Source organism: Orycteropus afer, unplaced genomic scaffold, assembly GCF_000298275.1.
Source record: "Orycteropus afer afer isolate SDZICR_OR568_19922 unplaced genomic scaffold, OryAfe1.0 scaffold00042, whole genome shotgun sequence".
NCBI lineage: Eukaryota > Metazoa > Chordata > Mammalia > Tubulidentata > Orycteropodidae > Orycteropus > Orycteropus afer.
Genome location: NW_006921629.1, coordinates 5391076 through 5412551, shown reverse-complemented (window position 1 = coordinate 5412551; position 21476 = coordinate 5391076). Strand labels below are relative to the sequence as shown.

Genomic DNA, 21476 nt, shown 5'->3' with positions numbered 1-21476 from the left:
ACTCTCCTAGTTTTTTCCATCTGCATACATATTTTTACATATTTACAGAACTACAAATGCTACACACATGCAATTTTACATTTCTATATATTTTCACTTAATGTAGTATCATAAATACGGTCATATTTTTAACTCAGCCTTCATAATGCACACCTGTGTAATAACCTATTGGGCTATTATATCGTGTTCCACCACAGGATAGTTTAACTACTCCCTCATGGCTGGACATTTAGTTTGGTTTTCATTTTTTTCTGTATTGCAAATAATACAAATATCCTCATAAACCCTGCTTCTCTTTTCTGCTGAATTATTTCCTTAAGATAAACTCTCTTGGAAGGATGGAAAGGATCCAAGGGTCCCCACTGTCTTCATTATATAAATGAGGAGAGTAACACCAGGAGGGGGCAGGGACCTAATAGATCGTGGGTGCTCCATAAACACTTGTGAAATTAATTTTAAAAAGCTCACACATATGACACACTTAGTGGGCCAGGGCTCTGCCATGCACCCACATGGTCAGAAACAGGACTCACTCTCAGGTGCCCTTTCAGTAAACTCCAGAGGGTGTCAGCAAGAGGACAGTTGGTGATATGTTAATCTTGCTGCTCCTGTTGTTGCTGGCTGCCGGGCCAGTCGGCCCCCCGACTCATGGCAACTGCATGTACAATGGAACCAAATGCTGCCTGGTCTTGCACCATCGTCAGGATCTACTGTGGATCGGATCTTTGTGATCCATGGGGTTTTCAGTGGTTGATTTTCAGGGGTAGATTGCCAGGCCTTCCTTTCTAGTCTTAGTCTGGACACTCTGCTGAAACTTGCTTAGCCTCATAGCCAACGGAAGCCTCCACTGACAGACAGGTGCTGGCTGTGCACGAGGTACACTGGTCAGGAATCAAACCCAGGTCATCCATGTGGAAGGCGAGTTCTACCACTGAGCCACCAACTCCCAAGCTCTATTTTTTATAAGATGTGAGTCCAGTCACAAATCATCTTTTGGACTCATATAGGTTGGAAGGCGAGAGCATCTTCCTTCTGGAAGCTACCCTCCTCTCATGTCCTTTCCTTAGGGCTGGGGCTAGGGTGAGGCTGCCAGGTGCCCCAACATTTAAGGCAGCACTCACCCTTCATGTGAATGAAAGTTGGCACCTGGTAGCCAATGCTTCCTTAAATGTTGAGCCCAGGGTTCCCCAAAGCTTCAGCTATAATGGCCTCCTTAGGGGATTTCTAGCAGCCCAGGCTCACTCCCCTCAGGCCTCTGTTCCTCAGTATCTAAAGCTCTTTCCCAAATATCTCCACAGAGCACCCTTCTTTGCCCTCTTGAGGTCTTTACTCAAAACACTACCTTCTCTGCAAAGCTTCCTGACCCTTCTTTTAAAATTAGACCCCACCCCCCGCCCCTGGGCACACCTCCCTGCTTTCGTTTTTCCACCGCACTTTCGCCATTTAACAGACATACGCTCCACAAAGTCTGGAATTTTTGTCCATTTTGCTCACTGTTATTTCCTCAGAGCTTATTAGCACTGTGTCCAGCCCATAAATCCAGTGGCCATCAAGCTGATTCCAATTCCTGGCAACCCTACGTGTGTCAGGGTAGAAACGTGCTCCAGACGGTTTCAGTGCTGAGTTTTCAGAAGCAGACTACCAGCCTCTCTCCCAAAGCACCACACGGTAGACTCGAACCTCTAACCTTTCAGTTACCAGCCAAGCACATTAACCATTTGCTTTACCCAAAAACTGCCCAGCCTATAGTGGGTGCTAGTTAAATACTTATTGGTATTATTATAATATAAAAACACGTTTATGCCAGGCATGGTGCTTGACATGGCTCATCTTACTTATTATGAGCAACAACCCTCTTGTAATACCCATTTTACAGATGAGGAAATTGTTGCTCAGATAGGTTAAGCAACTCGCCCAAAGGTACACAGCCAGCCAGGAAGAGAGCCCCAGAACCTGGGTTCTTACCCACTACAAGGCACCACTCAGCCTCCTGCCTTTATAATCAAATATGCAAGAAGCCCATGGACCAGAAGCGTTTTCCAGAACAAGGGTAAGCACCCATTCGGTGCTTGGAGTGCATGGAGAACACAGGGCGAATGGGCCCAGGCAGTGAACCCCAGGAAGCCTACTTCCCCTTTCTTTCCCCAGAGGAATACAGCAACTCTTACTTTCAGAACACAAGTGTGGTCCTGGTTTGAAAGCCACAGGGTGACAGGGGCAAGTGCACTGTGACAAGTGGCATTGGGGCTTTAATAAGCTGGTGCTAAGAAAGCAAATCCTGTCAGACCAGGAAACTACTTAAACCAAACAGAGCCAGAGAGGAAGTTTAGTTTAAGCTATTAGATGCCGACACGAGAACTGGTCATCTAAGGCCACTCAAGCCTTTTTCTGAGAATAGACAGAAGCCCCCTCTGGCAAAAGGGTGAGCAGAGGCAGTGGTGCATGTAAAGGAGTTTCCATTAGTCAAGGGCCAACAGTAGCCACATGGTTGTCTGCACACAGGTATTACAAATAAACGGCTTCTCTGGCTTTTGGTTTCTTTTTTTCTCTCTCTTTTAAAAAACTACTTCCTAAAACTCTCAGAATCGTCAAAGATGCAGTTGCAAGACTGGCCCAGTGCTGTGTCTCAAATGCTCACCTCTCCTCATAAACCACCAAGCCAACCACACAGAAAAATTTCCTGTCCCCAAAAAAGATAAGTTTCCATTCGCTGATGGATTCTTCCTTGCCGTTTCCTCTGATCCACCCCCTTGGCCAGAGTGAGTCAGGGCCATCCAGGGGAATCTCCCCAGGGACTTGTAAACGTGTCAACGTCTTTCTCTTAAGATTTGCCGCCATCATTTAAAATACAACTGCACCTGCGAATCGTCTCCCTCAGCCCCAGGACTCTGCTGCCTTCCTGACTAGAGCACTTCAAGCAGATGCCATGTTCCGTGAGATGAAGCTGCTGCAGCTCGGTGGAATCAGATAAGGGCCTCTGCTCTGAACACCACCTCCCTCCACCACAACCAACCAGTTGCTGTCAAGTCAGTTTTGACTCAGGGCAAGCTGTGTGTGAAGAGCCGAACTGCCCTCCACAAGGTTCTCAGTGGCTGTGACCTTTCAGAAGGAGACCACCAGAGCCTTTCTTACAAGGCACCTCTGAGTGGATCTGAACTACCAACCTTTCAGTTAGTAGCCAAGCACTTAACCATCTGCACCATCCAATGAATTAATTACCAGGTAGGTACATTCTAGGTTATCCCAAAGTTGAGTGCCTTGAAGGGTCTGCTTAGACCCCACACCTCCTCTTTACCCAACCCTCAAGGAAGAAAACAATGAAAAGTACCACGTCTCCAAGTCTGTATTCCCAGCAAGAGTCCAAATCAGAGCCCTTGGTCAGGCAAGAATAGAGCAGAGCTGCCCAGTAAGTGGAGGAAGAGGAGCCCATGTCTACTTCTCAGCTTGTTTCCCACAATGGGTGCCTGGGTACTCATACCTGATATCAGCAGGCCCCTTATGAGCTGACACAACCTTGGTTCCCTGTCTGGCACTATCAGGCCTTACATCAGAGAAGTGAGTTTCAGTTAAGGTAGTGAAGGCTGGCAGCATAGAGCACGGCTCAGTTCAAATCAAGAAACGTCTCCTGAGTCCCTGCACACCTCAGGATGCAGAGAGAGTCAGCTGGGCTGCGTGATGGGCCTTCATTCGCACCTCTCCAGCACCTTCTATGGGTTTACTCATCTACAAAATGGTCCACTAAGCCGACTTTCTGGAGCACGATATGTCTCTGATTCGTTCTTACATCACAACAGTTATTTACTGAATTCACACATTCATTCTTTACCAGTTTACCAGTTACCACTGACTCATGGTGACCCCATCTATGCAGGAAACTGTGCTCCACAGGGTTTTCAAGGCTGTGACCTTTCAGAAGCAGATCACCAGGCCTGTCTTCCAAGGCACCCCTGGGTGTGTTCGAACCACCAACCTTTCAGTTAGTATTGAGCACTTGGCCGATTGCACTGTGGCCCCATTTAGGGAATCATACCCAAGTCCTATCTGCCACCCCCACCACCACCCCGCCCCAATCTTTTTGGCTACCACCCATCCCCTTCTCACCCTGTTTCAGGCACGTTGGCCTCCTTTCTGGTCCTTAAACTCACCAAGCTCATTTCTGTCTCAGGACTCTACGTGTCAGCCCCTCTGCCTGAAACACTCTACACCCAGGTTTTCACAGGGTTGCTACCTTCTTCTCATCTTTCAAGAATCAGCTCAAACATCACCTTCCCTGGGAAAGAGGCCTTTTCTGGCCACCCCATCTAAAGCAACATCCTTCTCCCCACCCCATCTCTCTCTCTAACCCATTTCCAAGTCTTCTTCTCAGGCAACTTCTGTCTATTGGCTTGTGTATTATCTTTCCCCTCCCACTAACAAGACCACCCCAACTCTCTTGTTTACCATGCCTAAAACAGTGCCTAGGAGCTCTGGTAGCATAGTGGCTAAAACATTTGACTGCTAACCAGAAGGCTGGCGGTTCAAACTCACCAGCCACTCCTCGGAAGGAAGGTTGGGCAATCCTACTTCCATAGTGATACTGCCTCAGAAACCCAAGGAGGGGTCGCTATGAGTCGGGGCTGACTCGACGGCACATAACAACAACAACAACAAAACAGTGCCTGGCACACAGGAGAAACTCAGTAAACACTCAAGTCACTGAATGAATGGGTAACCCATTGCTGCTGAGTGGGTTCCAACTCATGGCAACCCCTGTGTCAAGAGAATTGCCCCACAGGGTTTTCTTGGCTGTGATCGTTACAAAAGCAGATGCCAGGCCTTTCTTCCATGGCACCCCTGAGTGGGTGTGAACTCCCAAAGTTTTGGTTGGTAGATGAGCACTTACCTGTTCACACCACCGAGGATGAGAAAGACATAGAGAGGTACATGGGCAGTACAGACAACAAATATGAACCCTTTTGCATATACAGTACTGAGTTGTCAGTGAAAGCAAACATGGGTATATGGACGGATAGATAGGTGGACAGGCTAAATAATTAGGTATGTCTAAATGGGGAGTGTATCCAAGATCATATATAGGGTTGGCAGACAATGGGCCTATAAGTTTATGTGAATGATCAGAATTCCCAGGTGTATAGTAGAGCTGACAAGGGGCAAGGTTATGGTCATTGCTTGGTCACAGCCAGCTACCCAGAGGGACCGAGGAGTTGATCCTGCGGTCACAGGGGACATCAAGCTCAACTGGCATAACATACTATACAAAACATTGTTCCACCTCCTACTTTGGCGAGTAGCGACTGGGACCTTAAAAGCTAGCAAGCTGCCATCTAGATGCAGCAACGGGTCTCTCCTCATCAAGAAGAAAGAAGAAAACCAAAATTAATGGAAACAATCAGTCCTAGTGACTGGTACACCATCCGATCTGCAACCTAAACAACTATGAGACCAAAAGAACTAGATGGTGCCCGGCTACCACTGTCATCCACTTGGAAGGGATGTAGGAGATTCTGCATAGAGAGGGAGAACAATGTGGAACAAAACTCAAAATCATTTGGAGGCAAAAAAAAAAAAGGAAGGTGGGGACCAGGTTTGCTGGTCCAATAGAGCCTGGTGGAACCACTGAGACTATGGCCCCTAGCTGCCCTTCAGGTCTGGAATTGAACCCACAACTGTGGTTTCCAGCCAAACAAAGTACAGGCATGTGAGTTAAACATTTACCTCAAGTAGACACATGCCCTGGAAAGAACAATCATGGGAGAAGGAAGGGCTGCTTATGCACAGGGAGACAGCTCAGGCGCAGAAGAGTATGGAGGGATGGACACTGGGAAGAGGTAACTATGGGGAGGAAGTGGGAGGGGAGCTGCTGCACTGTAAATTTTGGTCAATGACATTGGACAAAGTATATGTGAACTGCTGTATGAAAAGTGAATTTACTCTGTAAATCTTCACCCAAATCCTAAAAAAAAAAAAAAAAAAATCAGGCTTTGAGAAGTATTGAACAGAAGCATGAGGCAAGAAACACTAAGGACAAGGAGGCCCCCTTAGAGGGTGCTGGATCCCATTTCAAGGGAACCTGGCACTGGAGAACAAGGCCTGCCTGAATTCATCTGCTCTTTTCCCCAGCGTCTACACACGGCTGCACTCAATAACACACTGGTTGAAATACACTCATCTCATGGCATGTGGACAGAGCAGTGAGGGGTACTGGGAGAGGAGGTATTAGAGCCATGAAGAACACTGGACTGGAAATGGGGCATGTCATATTGTGACTGCTGGGTCTGGTGGCCCACAGTAGTCTCCTCTCTGCCTCCTGGGAGCAGTGGGAATAAGGAAGGTGATCCACCATTCCTTAACTCTACCATCTGAGAACAGGTTTCAGGTGCAGCAGGAGATTCAGGTTAGATAATGAGATTCCCTGCAAGGTAAGATTTGCCAGAAGCCAGCGCAAGCTGGGGGTGGGGGTTTGAAACCTACATTTCATAGGAAAGGGTAAAGAGATTCCTTCTGGTCTGCCAGGATATGCACAGCTCCACATGAAGGCTGGGGGCTGGACTAGAAGGTCTCCCAGGGGTCCCACCTCTGGGTCACTCTGCTTCCTTGAGAGCCACTGCCAAGACGTCACCAATCTCAAAGCCAGGCTGACTCAGTGTAAATGTGACAAGACTGGCCAGAGGGATCGCTACTTTTGTACATGTCTGAAGATTTCCACAATAAAGTTTCTTTTTAAAAATGTAAACTCAGACCCAGGCATTCTACCTAAGAGTCAACAGGGCTTGGGGCTGCCCTCCAATGCTCAGACAGAGGCCAGCAGAGCCTTAAAAACACTAATTCGATGCTAACAGACCTTCCAGGTGGCAGAGAGATGGGTTTGTAACCACATGCCATGTGGTTTAGGCAGGTAATTAAGGCCGTCCAGGCTCAAGTCTTAGTTCAGCCTCTCCACAGCTACAACTGTGAGCAAGTCACTTAACCTCTCTGCACCTCAGTTTCATCATCTGTAAAATGGGGATAGCAATAGTACCTTTCTCACAATGTGGTTGGAAGGAGCAAATACCACATAAAGCTCCTGAAAAGCGTGCCCAGAACAGAGTAAGCTCTCAGTAAATGTCAACTACTATGACACATTCATTTTGCAACATGTATACATACTCATTTTGGAAACCACATGCCCTTTGGGGAAAATAAAGAGTCAAGGCAAGTGCTCTCAGGCAGAGGTGTGGGGGCCGCAGCTGCCCCGGTGCACTCAGAGTACAGGCCCGGGCAGCCCAGGCCTCCATTGACCAAGGGGCCAAAGAGAGCTCCTCTTTTCAAAAAGCCACCACCAGAAACAGGAAGCTGCTTCCTTTCCTTTCCATTCTGAGCCAGCATTTCCTTTTTTGTTCTAAAAAGCATTCCTTATCTGTAGCCCAGCCCTTCCCCTCCCCTCAGCAGCCCCAAGCTCAAACACACTCGCAGCCATCTGCACTTCTGCTAGACTGTTGTCTGCCCACCGGTGGGTCATGAAGTTCCTGGTAGACCCTGAGTGCAGCATGCCCTTGGCACCACTGGCACCCAAGGCTAGAGGCACCCTGAGGCAGGAAGCGAGGCCTCAGGGACAGGCAGACCTCTCTGCATATGTTATCCTCCTCATCTTCCCTTGTGGGAAGAATGAAGGGAAAGATGTCTGTAAATGCTCAAACAAAACCAATCTCACTGTCTTTGAGTAGATTTCAACTCATAGCGACTCCCATTGGGTTTCCAAGGCTGTAAATCTTTACAGAAGCAGATTGCCTCATCTTTCTGCCACAGAATAGCTGGTGGGTTCAAACCGCTGACCTTCCGGTTAGCTGTCAAATGCCTCAACCACTACACCACCAGAGCTCCTTTCTGTTAAGTGTTGGACTGAGACTTTTTCAATGCAGAGGAGAAACAGTCATGTCTGGGAATAAATGACAAAGCATTTTGTATCCAAATGGCTGTCCTCAGAGTTTACTTCTGTGTCTCCACCTGGGGTCTAGGATTGAGGGGACAGCCAAGATGGGCACAAGATATTGCCCACAACACACTCTGCCTCCCTCTGCATCTCCCGCAAACAAAAGGCAATCTTTCACAGCAGGGTAGGTCCATGGGACAGCAGCCTCTCCTCAACCAACCTGATTTTAGCAAGGGCATCAAATGGGACCTCAATTCCACAAAAACATAAAGACAACAGTAATTGAAACCAAGCCTATAAATTCTTACCTCCTTCTTTGCTTATGGTTTAAGGTAGTGTTTCTCCAGTTAAGTTCAGTGGGACAAAAGGTCCCAAGAACAAATAAGTTTGGGAACCCTTACTGCAGGACTTCTCAGAGCCTTTAAAACACTGGTCCTTATCTTCAGGATTCTCCAGGAGGGAGATGGCTGACTGGCATATTATGAACTACTTGAAGCCCTCTTTCATAGGGGCATCTTGCAAAATACAGTATGGGAAAGGTTATATTAAGCCACTTCAAAGCTCCCAGGCTGGGAGAACACGCAGGTCATGTTTTACCATAATCCGTAACTTGTTTCTGATCAGCAAAACTATGGGCACCATGAGTGTAATGGGTCCTGCTTACCCAGATCAAAACTAAACCCAAATTAAGTCAGGACTCAAAATCTCCAGGTGCCAGACCTAAGAAAACCACATCACTCTTTAAGCAGCTTCTTTTTTCCAACTGCAGAAAGCAAAACCCTCATGATCAATATGTTGCTAGTATAAGACCGTATTTCATGCTGTATGAAGTTACTTTTCCTAATTATAGCCTGTCTATTCACATATAGCATTATGCTTTTTCTTTTTTTCCATTTTAAACACAAGTTGAATTCATTCTTCAAATTATTCTGAGGGTGGAAAAACAGAAGGAGAGAGGGAAAAAAGTAAGTAAACAGGATGACTTCAACTCCATTATTTTGAAAGGCAATCTGCCCAATTAAAACACACTGCTGCCCAACAAGGCCAGGAAGACAGAGAAATACAGATGTACGTAAATACATAGGGTTTAAAAGTGGCAGCATTTAAATTGGGACTTTTTCAATGCAGAGGAGAAGCAGTCATGCCTGGGAATAAATGACAAAGCATTTGGGATCCAAACAGCTGTCCTCAGAGTTTACCTCTTTATCTCTACCTGGGGTATAGGACGGGGGGGAAAAGCCAAGACGGGGACAAGATTAAAAGAAAGTTACGATTCTACAAACAATCGGAATTGATAACATGATCTGGATATTAAAACCAATGATATATCATAGTACAGAATGCAAAATATGCATGACTTTTTTAAGACAAACACTGGGCTCTACAGAAATAAAGGTGGACCCATCTATGTCCCAGAGGATCTTTCAGTGGAAGGAAGAAGCCCTTGAAAGTTAGGGCCAAAGACTCAAGACAGTTCACTGAGGATAAACCAGCCAAATGGGTAGATTGACTTTCAAAAAGGGGCCTGTGCAAATCAGGAAGAGGAGGAGGAAATGGAATGTGCAGCTAATTGCCTCTATGCACAACTGCCTCCCCTTTGTTTTGAGACCAGAAGAACTGGAGGGTGCCTGTCTACCATTACTGAACATTTTGATCAAAGACTCTATAGAAGAATCCTGATCAAAAGAGGTGAAATGCAGAACAGAATTTCAGATTCTCATGGAATCCAGCCTTGCCAGAGCTATGGTGGCCAAATGAACTCCCGAAACCAGTGCTGGGATAATTTTTAACCTTAAACCAAAAATATTCCCTGGAATCTTCTTTAAACCAAATAGCAGTTTAGCTTAACTGGTAAAGAATGTCTGCCTTGACAATGGTCCCGTAAGTGTATCTGTATGGTCTGTAAGAACTCCCGGGGTATAGTAGAGCTGACAAGAGACAAGGCTATAATCACTGCTTGGTCACAGCCAGCTACCCAGAGGGAGCGAGTAGTTGAACCTGTGGGCTCGGGACCATAGTCGCAGGGGACATCAAGCTCAACTGGCATAACATACTACTCAAAACATTGTTCCACCTCCTACTTTGGTGAGTAGCGACTGGGATCTTAAAAGCTTGCAAGCAGCCATCTAGATGCAACGATGGGTCTTTCCTCATCCAGAGCAGGGAAGAATGAAGAAAACCAAAGATTCATGGAAACAATTAGTCCTGGTGACTGGTACACCATGCGATCCGCAGCCCATGCGACTATGGGACCCAAAGAACTGGGTGGTGCCTGGCTACCACTGTCAACCACTCGGAGGGGGATCTATGTAGGAGATCCTGGATAGCAAAGGAAAACAATGTGGAACAAAACTCAAAATCATTTGGGGGGGAAAAAAGGGGGGGACCAGGTTTGCTGGTCTGGTAGAGCCCAGTGGAACCCCTGAGACTATGGCCCCTAGCTGCCCTTCAGGTCTGGAATTGAACCCACACCTGTGACTTCCAGCCAAACAAAAGTCAGCCATATGAGTTGAACATTTACCTGAGGTAGATACACTCCTTGGAGAGAACAATCATGGGAGAAAGAAGGGCTGTTATGCACAGGGAGACAGCTCAGGGGGCAGGAGTACATGGAGAGATGGACACAGGGAAGAGGTAACTATAGGGAGGAAGTGGGAGGGGAGCTGGGGTAAATTGTAGTCAATGTCATGAGACAAAGTATATATGAACTGTTGTATGGAAAGTGAATTTGCTTTGTAAATTTTCACGCAGATCACAATTAAAAAATAAATAAATAAAGATTGTCTGACTTGAGCATTGTGCTACTTTAAGAGCTATCTATATGGGATCAAAATGATAATAGCAGTTTGAAAGATCTGATAGGAACCTTCGGGGCAGTGAGTGTATGTTAACGGGAGGGGAACAATTCAGAAAAGGAGGGTGAGTACTTGCACAACTCAAAGAATGTAATCAATGTCGATGAATTGCATATGTAGAAATTATTTAATTGGTCTACGTTCTGCTGTGTATACTCTCAAAACCATAAAAAAAGAAAAATTCTTAAAAAAGTGGGGCGCCTACAGACGACACTGCAAATTGTTCCCCAAGAATCTCTCCAGTCCCCAGGATTCCTTAGACATTGGCATGGGCGAGAGAAGCAAATCCAGTTTGCCTCATTGTGCAGGAAACTCCTTAAAGTCAAGGGTCCCACCATCATCAAGGATGGAATTGGTAAGCTCGTTCACCATCAGTCAACAGACCAAAGTCATGGTGGTGTAATGTCTCACTCAAGGTTGTAAGCACCCAGATCTAATGCCCAGCTCTCACCCACCCACTGCCTTCGAGGTGATTCTAACTCATAGTGAGCCTTTAGAACAGAGCAGAACTGCCCATAGGGTTTCCAAGGCTGTAATCTTGATGGAAGCAGACTGCTTCATCTTTTTCCTATGGAGCAGATGGTGAGGTCCAATCACCGAGCTTTTAGTTAGCAGTCAAATGCTTTAACCACTACCCCACCAGAGCTCTTCAATGGCCAGCCCAGTACTCCTTTATTAACCAACACTCCTTCATTGACCACCCTCTCTTCTCCAGTCTTTGTTCATGCTCTCTAGTTGCAGGTGTTCTAGATGAGTCACTTCCCCACCCCACCCCACCCCCGCCTTCACTCTCCTCACCTGCAAGATGAGGGAGCTGGTCACTAGATGGAAATGCAAGACCCTCTGCAGCCCTCTTACCTTAGGAATTCCAATCAAATCCAGTGCCACTGAGTCGATTCTAACTCACAGCGACCCCACAGCACTGAATAGAACTGTCAGGTCCGACTCGACTGCACTAACATCAACAACATAGTGTTTTCCGAGGAGCTCTGGTGGTGCAGTGCCTAGGGCATTTGACTGCTAACCAGAAAGTTGGTGGTTCAAACTCACCAGCCACTGCATGAAAGGAAGACTGAGCAATCTACTTCCCTAAAGATTTACTGCCTCAGAAACCCAAAGGGAATTGGTATTGAGTTGGAATCAACGTGATGGCAGTGAGGTTTTTTTTTTTTTTTTTTTTTTTTTTTTTTTTTTTTTTTTTTTTTTTTTTTAATAGCCACCCCTTGGAAGGAAGGTTGGGCAATCTACTTCCGTAGTGATACTGCCTCGGCAACCCAAGGAGGGGTCGCTATGAGTCGGGGCCGACTCGACGGCACATAACAACAACATAGGGTTTCCAAGGCTGTAAATTATACTAAAGCAGATTGGCTCACCTTTCTCCCGTGGAGTGGCTGGTGGGTTCAAACTGCCAAGCTTGTAGTTCACAGCCTAATGCTTTAACCACTGTACCACCAGAGCTCCTTTAGGACTTTCAGATTCTACTGAATCAATTAATCCCAAAGCCAGACACCCCAAAGAACTCTCTGATCAATATTTGTGTTTGTTGTTGAAATTGAGGCTACAGTTAAGTGAAGTACCTCTCAGAAGCCTCAAGTGATCATGACCTCACCATATGGCTGTGTACTGCCTAAAGGCGACCAGGCGGCAGACATAGGAGGCCTAAAATCCTACCCTCCCCTCTGCTGTGTTGGAGCAAGAAAAGGTACCCAGAGGGGCCTCGTTGTGCTGCAAGCAACCACAAAACCAGAAGCCACAATCAACAACACACAACATAGACCCTCAAACACAGGCCACTGCAAAACTAGAACTCATAATTCCTGACCCAGAACCCAGAACCTAAGCCATGGGGTCATGTCCTATCTCCTGTTGACACTCCTAAACCACAGAATAAATACAGATGTACCCGCAAAGGGATCGATCTAAAGGCTACCATTTTATAAGCCCTGGCATTCCTGACTGGGAAGGAGGGAGGAGTATTGTGCACTAGAGATTTTAAAGAACAGGACAGATGTTGAACATGTTCATGTGTTTGGCCCAGCAAATTCCATTCCTAGGAAGAGACTTCTTGCAGCCTGGTTAACAATGGTTGTTGTTAGATGCTGACTCACAGTGACCCTGTGCACAACAAACGAAGCAGTGCCTGGTCCTATGCCAGCTTCACAGTCTTTTCTATGCTTGAGCCCATCATCACAGCCACTGTGTCAGTCCATCTCACTGAGGGTCTTCCCCTTTTCCACGGACCCTCTACTTTAACAAGCATGATATCCTTCTCCAGGGACTGGTCCCTTCTGACAGTGTGATCAAAGTATAAGAGACGAAGTCTGGCTATTCTCACTTCTAAGGTGTATTCTGGCTGTACTTCTTCCAAGACAGATCTGTTCGTTCATTTATCGTGGCAAGAATTGGAATTATCCTGAAAGGCCAACAGCGTGAGGCTGGCTAGACAAATGTATGGTATGACCACACAATGCAGCCACTAGAAGTCCTGATATGTGCTAATGTAGAAAGAAGATGTTTATATGCTAACACACATGGTCTGCTCCTCAAATGTCTCCATGTGCACTGTGTGCAAATGCTGGAAGGATACTCAGCGAAGTTGACAGGAATTAACTCTGAGAGGCAGTTTATATGATGTTTTTGTTCATCTGTATTCTTTTTGTAAAACAGTCATTATGTATCACTGTGTAAATTTTTAAAACATTTTAATTAGAAGTAGAAAATTAAAGAGGATACTAATTATCAAAGGAATAAAAAATCATTCAGAAAAAATAGGGCAGGTAGCCATGAAGACAATTATGAGTAAACTGATCTCCAGCCAAGGAGCCCTGGTAGTATAGGAGTTAAGTGCCCAACTGCTAATGGAAAGGTCAGTGGTTTGAACCCACCAGCAGCTCCACAGGAAAAAGATGCGGCAGCGTGCTCCAGTAAAGATTACAGCCTTAGAAACCCTACGGGGCAGTTCTACCCTATCCAATAGGGTCACTATGAGTTGGAATCAACTTGACGGCAGTGGGTTTGGTTTTTTGGTTTGATCTCCAGGCAGCTTCTGGTTTCTCAGAATGAAACACGTGTGCAGAGCCCATTGCCTCATGGTTTGAAGTGCTGGGCTAGAACTTTAGGGAAGTAGCCTTGATCTCGAGCTCAGAGGCTGCATAGCCTGGTTTGGCCATCAGCCAGCAGGCATCTAGAGTTAAGCCACCCAAATGCCCCTTGTTTCCCCTTTTGTTATTGGTCCCTCCTTTAGTCTCAACAGTCATGGCCCCAGAATTCCCTCACCATGTTGTTTTTAAGGCAATATGGGTTCTGGGCCAATGTTTAAGTCCAACCACCTCCTAGTTTGGACAGTCTCTCAATCCCTCTGAGCTTCAATTTCCTCATCTGTACAATGGGGATCAAACCTTGCAGGGTCATTGTGAGCGGGAAACAGGGCAGTATATGCCAGGAGTAGTGCAGTGTTCAAATAGTGCAGGTGACAGAGAATGTTTCTCATTCCACATCTGCCCTCTCTGCTCAAAGGTCACTTCCATAACCCCAACAATACCTACACAGCTTTCCCTTTGAACTTTTATCTGACTAAAGATTCCAATCAACCTACTCTAAAAGGATATCTGTTTTAAAAAGCACAGCTTAGCCTTGGTGTAGGTTTTGCTAAGTCCCACCCATTGCAGCCACTGCCACCACAGGTCAGAGCCTTTGTAGACCACAGCAAGCAGACAGGTCCAGAACACTTGTGGTGTGGAATGTAGCTTTTCTGGACTTTGAGCCAACCCAGACCACTCTGGGAAAGGAAATGGCTGTGGAGGAGAAGGAGCTTACAAAAGACCCCAGGGAGGCATTCCCATCACTGTCCCCAGGCAGCAAACCACAGTCTCCCCAAGCTCACATGAACCAAATCCAGGCTGTAGATCTGGTCAGGCCTCCCTCCAGCCCTCCCCTCCCCTCCCCTCCCCAGGCTCACATCAGTTGCTGTCAAGTCTCACAGCAACCCCAACTATGTCAGAATAGACCTGTACTCTACAGAGTTGTCAATGGTTGATTTTTCAGAAGTAGATCACCAGGGCTTGCTTCCATAGCACCTCTGGGCAGACTTGAACCTCCAACCTTTTCATTAGCAGCTGAGCACCACCCAGGGACGCCTAGGGAAATGTCAGGTCCCTCCCCAGGCAGCTGCTGAGAAACAGCCGCGGCAAGGTGCACCAGAGATAAAGCTGCCAAGGTGAAAGTGGTCATCACGGAAGAGGGTAGTGCTCAGCTCTGGGGATGGGCTAGAGTAGCTTCAGCAGGAGAGTAAACCCAGGAGGTAGAGCAGAAACAGAGAAATGCCACAATGGTGGCAGCAGCTGGGGGTGGGGGGAAGCAAAACCAAGTTTCAGTCTCAGTTCTGCCAGGGATGTATGACTCTGGGAATATCCTATCAAACTAGGAGGTTGGACTAGACTATCCTTCAGATTCCTGATGCTGGGCTCCCTCTCCCTTAAGTGCCCGGCACTAGCCCAGGTCCTGGAGTTACAGTGCACTTGCCTGCTCTCCTGTTAGACTGACCGTGCCCCAAAGACTGAGAGAACAACCCACCCACCTTCAAAGCTACTGATGTCACCAACTGCACTACTAAAGGGGGAATATGGGCAAACCTACCTTTAACACTAACTAGGTGGCAAGGAACAGCATGAATCCAATTCCCACCTGGAAATGGATCCACGCTTGACCTGCCCACATCTCCATTTCTCCTCACCAGCCACTTCTTCTGTGTCTCTTCCTCCCTCTCTCTAACCACTCAGAGTTAGGTCAAAACATCTCTGGCTACTGCAGTCTGCACAACTCGCTGCACTTCAGACTAGCCAGCCCTTTCTCTTCCTCCAGCACCAAGGCTAGGTCACAAGCTAGAAGGACTAGGTCCTCCCCTGGCTGCCCATGCAGGCTTTCTCCACCACCTAGCTATCCAGAGCTGGTTCCTCACACGTTAGGACTCTGTCCTTGTGATTGCTTGCTCAGCCCTCCTCTGAATTAGCCACCTGACCTAAGTCAGAGTCTCACTGCCCCATGTGCATTCCTGAATTCTCTATAATGGCTTACAAAATTCGTGAGACTATTACCTGTACGTACAGGTATCCATGTATTGTAACCAGAATGGATACAGACAGACACATCAAGCAAGGTCTAAGAGAGTTCATGGCGTGGGGCTTCCACTGTCCTCAAGGACATGTCACCCTCTCCCATTCATGGATGTTCTCACCAACCCAGGATCCCCCCACAGACAGGGAGCCCCTGAGAAAGGGAGAGTCCCAAGGTCCAGGGTCCCCCATTCACTGGGATGTCAATGAATAAACATGCTGGGACCTTACTGTATAGTTAAGATCAAATCAATTAATGAATATGCATGATTGACTGCATCAGGTGCCCTCCCTTCCGGAGGTTAGTTGCAGGTGTGAGGTCTGGTGGCCCCCTACTTCCCAGGATATGTTAGAAAGACAAAGAACACGTTAATTGCTTGGGCTATTTTCAGAAACCAGTTACAAAAGGACAAATCTACTTCTTTGTCCCAGACTACCCCAGAATTCTTGCTGGCGGTTGGGGCGCCTGCCAGAGAAGAAGTTCAGTAAAGAAATCAGTAAGATTTCTTACAAAACATTAGTCAGTGTCTGGTGCCCTCTGCCAGCCCTAAGGATGGATATGGGAAGACAAGTGAGGGGGCTGACCTCTGGCAGGGCACTGCTGAGCTAAGTGAAGGTCAGGCATCTCTGACCACCCCAAGTAGCAGTTTGGCCCCAGGTGCCTCCTAACTCCAGGGCAACACCTCGGGCAGATGGCCAAAGTGCAGACACTGAACCTGCCACAGGTCCCCAAGTAGCCACTCCTCAACAAGGCCTTACAGGCAAGGTGGTTCAGGAAAACCCTCTTTCCAAGTCAGCTTACTTAAGGGATTTTTCAGTGTAAGAGCACAAGGTGGGGAAACTCAGTGTGGCAGGGCCTATCTCTAAAAAGTACCAGTAGGTTGGCTGCAACACACAAATTTACAATGCCCACCAGACCTGAAGCTCCATGAAACAACACGCGTGTGTGCTTTGCTCACCACTGTCTTGCCAGCACCAGGCACAGGGTCGGCCCACAGAGGACAAATGAGTGAAGGCCCAATGGTGAGACAAGCCAGGTGTCCTATGTGAGCATGTCTGGGGAATAAAAACATTCCCATTGGCCTCAGTGGAGTTCTCAGACCCCTGGGAGGATCTGAAGAAAACAGGGCACCAGTTTCTGCTAGGAGAGAGCAGCATCACAACTTCTCTTCACAGCTTCAAATTCTGGTTCTAGGTTTTATCTCCCTCTTTTCCCATTTGAGGAGGAAAAAAATGTGTGTCATAAGGTTGGTGGCTCCCCAGGAAATCTTAAGAGATTGAGAAGGGTCCAACATACTGCCTGGCAAATATTATATTAAACCTTGGCCCCTCAACCCATTTCAATTCAAGCCTGACCATAATGAGAGAAGTCATCATGGCCCTCACATGGAGCAAGTCATTCGAAACACTGGCCCCTGCACACCATCACAACCTAGAATGTCTGACACCAGCAAGCTGGCCCCAGGTAGGCATTTTCAGGACATTTCATATGCTGTTTCTCCCTCATTATTTAATGAGGGCCACAGTGGACTGGAGTTCCTAAGATTCAGGGAAAAGTCTGGCATGGTTGCATAAACCAAGCCCTCTGGTGGTTAGACCATTCTTCAAAAGCCAGGAGTCTGATGTTGCAAGCTATGTCTCCTGTGGCCCTGGGCGGGTATGTGAGAGGAGCCTATAGAAAGGTATAAGAAAGGAAGCCAGAATGGACATCACCACTGCCCTGCCTGGCCTCACCACGCCCTGCTGAGGGTGGCCTGCCTCTGCCCAGCTGCTCCCTTGCCCGTGTCACTCATCTCTAAGAAACAAGAGCCAGTACAGAAGCACCTTGCCCTAAGGTGGCCTGTGGAGTGAATCCCATGTGACCCCCACTAGGAAATGCTTATAGATAGAATCCTTGAGTAGTTAGGATACACACTTACAATCTGACAGTCTAAGCAGTCTCATTCCCATTTTACAGATGGGGAAGCAGAGGTTCAAAAGTCACAGGATTTGCCTGCAGTGACATAGAGAGAACTCAGACTTGATTTGAAACCCTTGGGCTTTCTGTTTGCTGCACTGCCCTTAATGTCAACCTCTTTTAGAAATAAACATGACCTGTATTTTATCAGTTGAGTAAATCAGGAGTTTAGAACCCTGGGTATTCTTTTTCTTTTTTAAACTGTGCTTTGGGTGCAAATTTATGAAGCAGGTTTGTTTTACATTCAACAGGTCATGGACATTTGATTTCAAGGCCCCAACTACAATCCCCAATTGTGAAAAACTCTCCTCCCCTCTTCTCCCTGTAATTACGCCCTCCCTGTGCTCTTCTTATCCATGCATTCCTTTCTGTCCAGCTTTCCCTCTGTGTGAATGCTGCCCCTCTAATGTCTCATGGCTGGTTGATCTAAGGGGTGCATCTCCCTGGGGTAGGTGTTCTACATATAGGTCTTTCTACTGTTGGGCTGAAAGCCAATCCACAGAAGGGAGTCCATTTCTAGGCCCAAAGGGTAACCCGGGGCCATAGTTTTGGGGGTTCCACCAGTCTCTTATCTGACCAGTAATTCTGGTCATTTTTGTGTTTTTGAATCTTGTTCCACATTTTTCTCCCACTCTACCCAGGACCTCCAATTTTGATCGAACCCTGGGTATTCTTAAATTGGGGGTGCACACACGTGATCACGAAAGTTTGATTCAACCCAACCCAACTGAGTGTCCTTCACTAAAATCATAGACAGAGTGCAAGAGCCCCCAGAGACCCACTGCAGTGTCCTCATTTTGCAGGCAAGGTAACTGAGGCCTATGGGGTGAAATGATTCACCCAAACTTGGTGGCAACCCCAGAGAACTAGCTCTAAGGGTCTAAATTCCCCAAGTAAAAACCCAGGTCCTACTTTTTCAGATGAGTAGAGTGAACCAAACGTTGGAGGTTCAAATCCACCCAAAGGTACCTTGGAAAAAAGGCCTGGTGAGCTACTCCTGAAAAATTAGCCATTGAAAGCCCTGAGGAACACTGTTCTACTCTGACACATTCGTGGAGTCAGAATCGGCTTGACGGCAACTGGCAGAATGAACCTGAATCCACATCACAGTGGTGAGATCATGGAGCCGGGTATTAGCTTCCATTTCCACTGCAAACCTCCATCAGGCCTTAGGATGGGTGTCCTACTGCCAGAGACAAACACCCAAATAAACACCCAGGATCTCAGAAGAGAGGCCACTGAATAAACCAACTCAGAGACCAAAATAGCTCAATGTTTAGGGGGGTCATGATGCCACAATCTCATCAAAAAGAGCAAGAGCTTTTGGAAATCAAGGTACCTCGAGGGCACAGGGCCACTTCCAGAGCACGAACAGCAAACAGCTCTCCCTTCTATTCTCTGGGAACCAGGAACGCTTCAGACCAACATGGGGGATAATCGGAGAGATGCCCAACACAGTGAATATTCTCTCATCCCAACACCACTGATGTCCAGCCAGACACATGCTACAGGAAGACCTCTCCTCCCCGAACTAAGCCACACAGGCACCCTATTGTGTCAGCTTGAAAACTGAACTTTGCTGAGCAAACACACTCAGCTGTGTTCAAGAAATCCGTTTATCTCGCCACTTGAAAAACAGCATCATGCATGCAGAAGAGACAATTGTGGGGGATTTTGTTGGTTTGGTTAAGCAAAGCCTTGGTCAGTACTATTACAGAGACTGTAATAAAAAAACAACAATAATAGCCAGCACTGATTGGATGTTTCTACTATCTCTGGCTTCGGAGCTTTTAAGAGAGAAAGAGTCATCCCAGAACATTTTGGACCAAACAGGGATTCAGGCTTGTGGTGTGCAGAAAGGAGGGAGGACTGGTGTTGTAACAATTACCACAAATAGCTGGCTGGATCTATGACAGCTGGCAGAGGCAATTAGCAATAACAAGGAGGGGGGGTGAGAAAATGAGCTTCTAATAAAACAAAACATCCTGAGACCTGCAGAAGGCCAGATGTGGCAATACTAGGTGGAGTGTGCCCCTTCCTCAAGACTGAGGGTAGTAGCTATTATCCCTGGAATTCCATAGGCTTCCAAGACCCTGGACAAAAGCAAGTTGGGAATGACACTACTTTCCCTCTATTGTGTATTGGGGTGGGGGGACAGGGAGAGACTCCGTCTGAGAGCCCGACAGCCCTTTAGCTAGTTCAAAATCCTTTTAATACTGCACTTCCTTGTAGCTATGATTTAAGAAAAGGACCAGCTTATATTATTTCTTCTTTATATTTGAGGCCGTCTCCATCAGAACCCCTTAAATAGTGTCATCTTCCCACCAAAGGCTTCATTCCCCAGCATAATCCTTCCTAAGCCAAAATCCAATGCATGGAGGAGGGAGTGGGGAGAGTGAGTGAGTAATTACATTTTGAACAGTGAAATGCTGTGGCAACACGAAAGGAAAGTACCAAATGCCTGAACAGCAAAAATGCTGTTTCAGCAAACACTTTTTAAAGAGCGGCAGACGAGAACCTGAAGGAAAGGAATGGGAAGGGACTAGAGCGAGTCTGGGGCGCGGAGGGGAAGGCAGGAGGCGGCGGACCTGCGCGCACACTTCAGGAGGACGCCCCCACCGCATATCCGTCAACCCAGCCCACGAGTTGCTCCGCTCAGTCACAAAGGGAAAGGACCACCGTGTGACTCAGAAGAAGAGTGAGTCCTGCGGCCCCGCAAACTGCAAATGAGGTGAAGGTGAAGGAGAGGGTGGGGGATGTCCGCGGGCCCCCCCCCCACCCTCACACGGGGTCCATGAACCTCTACCCCATTCCCACCACGCCTCCCCTCATTCCTGCCTAAGGCAAGGTGCTGGTCCTGGGTCCCCAAGCTGCTGCATCAGTGAGCGGAGAAAGGACAGGAAGCCTCAAAGGGGGACAGCCCGGGCTCAAGGATGCAACTTGGAAAGGAGTGAACTGAGGCAGGGAGGGAGCGCAGGGTCGTCGCTTCCCGGGCAGTGCACCCCGTCCTCACCGTCTGGCGGCGCCACGGGGCTCCTTACCTCCAGAGTCCGGATCTCCTGCTGGGTGAGGTCGTTAGACACCGCACACTTGGTGCGCAGCCCGCGCAGGCTGCCGATGGAGATGTCGATGAGCTTCTGGAGCTGGCCGCACTGCTGCAGCGCTCGGCTAGCCGCGGCCCCGGCGCCCCCATCCGCTGCTGCCGCCGCGTCGCCCCCGCTGCCGCCCTCCTTCTTCTCCCCCATCGCCGCCGCCGCGCGCAGCGCTGCTTTATCCATGCCTCGGCATTGGGGCCGCGGAATGGCCGAGGCTGGGGGCGCGGGGGCTCCGGCGCCTCGCTAGGGAATTCTGGAACTGGTAAGGCTGGATGAGGGAGCGCCCCTCTGCTCTGAGGGATCCGGGACGCGAGGAGAGCCCGCCGACGAGCCCGCTCCTCCTCCTGCCCAGGCGCCGCTGCAAAGCGAAAGCCGTGGTGATCCGACGGCTCGGGCTCCCTAAGCCTTTAAGGGGTAGCGGGGGGCCGGGTCAGGGCAGCGGGGCATGCCGGGACTTGTAGTCCGGGCCGCGCACCTGCCTCCTGGCCGACACCCGCGGTTGGCCCCAGTCGGTGTTCCGCGCCCTGCACCGCTGTCCTGGCTCATCAC

At 48.0% G+C, this 21476-nt stretch overlaps 1 protein-coding gene across 1 annotated transcript in view; it reads right to left on the bottom strand.

Annotated features, from left to right (window-relative positions):
• The window catches only part of KSR1 (kinase suppressor of ras 1), a 199883-nt gene extending 178773 nt beyond the window's left edge, over nt 1-21110 (bottom strand). The window contains exon 1 of the mRNA XM_042780477.1: nt 20874-21110. Coding sequence (XP_042636411.1) covers nt 20874-21110 — 237 coding nt within the window. The remainder of the gene's footprint in view (nt 1-20873) is intronic.
• Between the last annotated feature and the right edge of the window lie 366 nt (nt 21111-21476).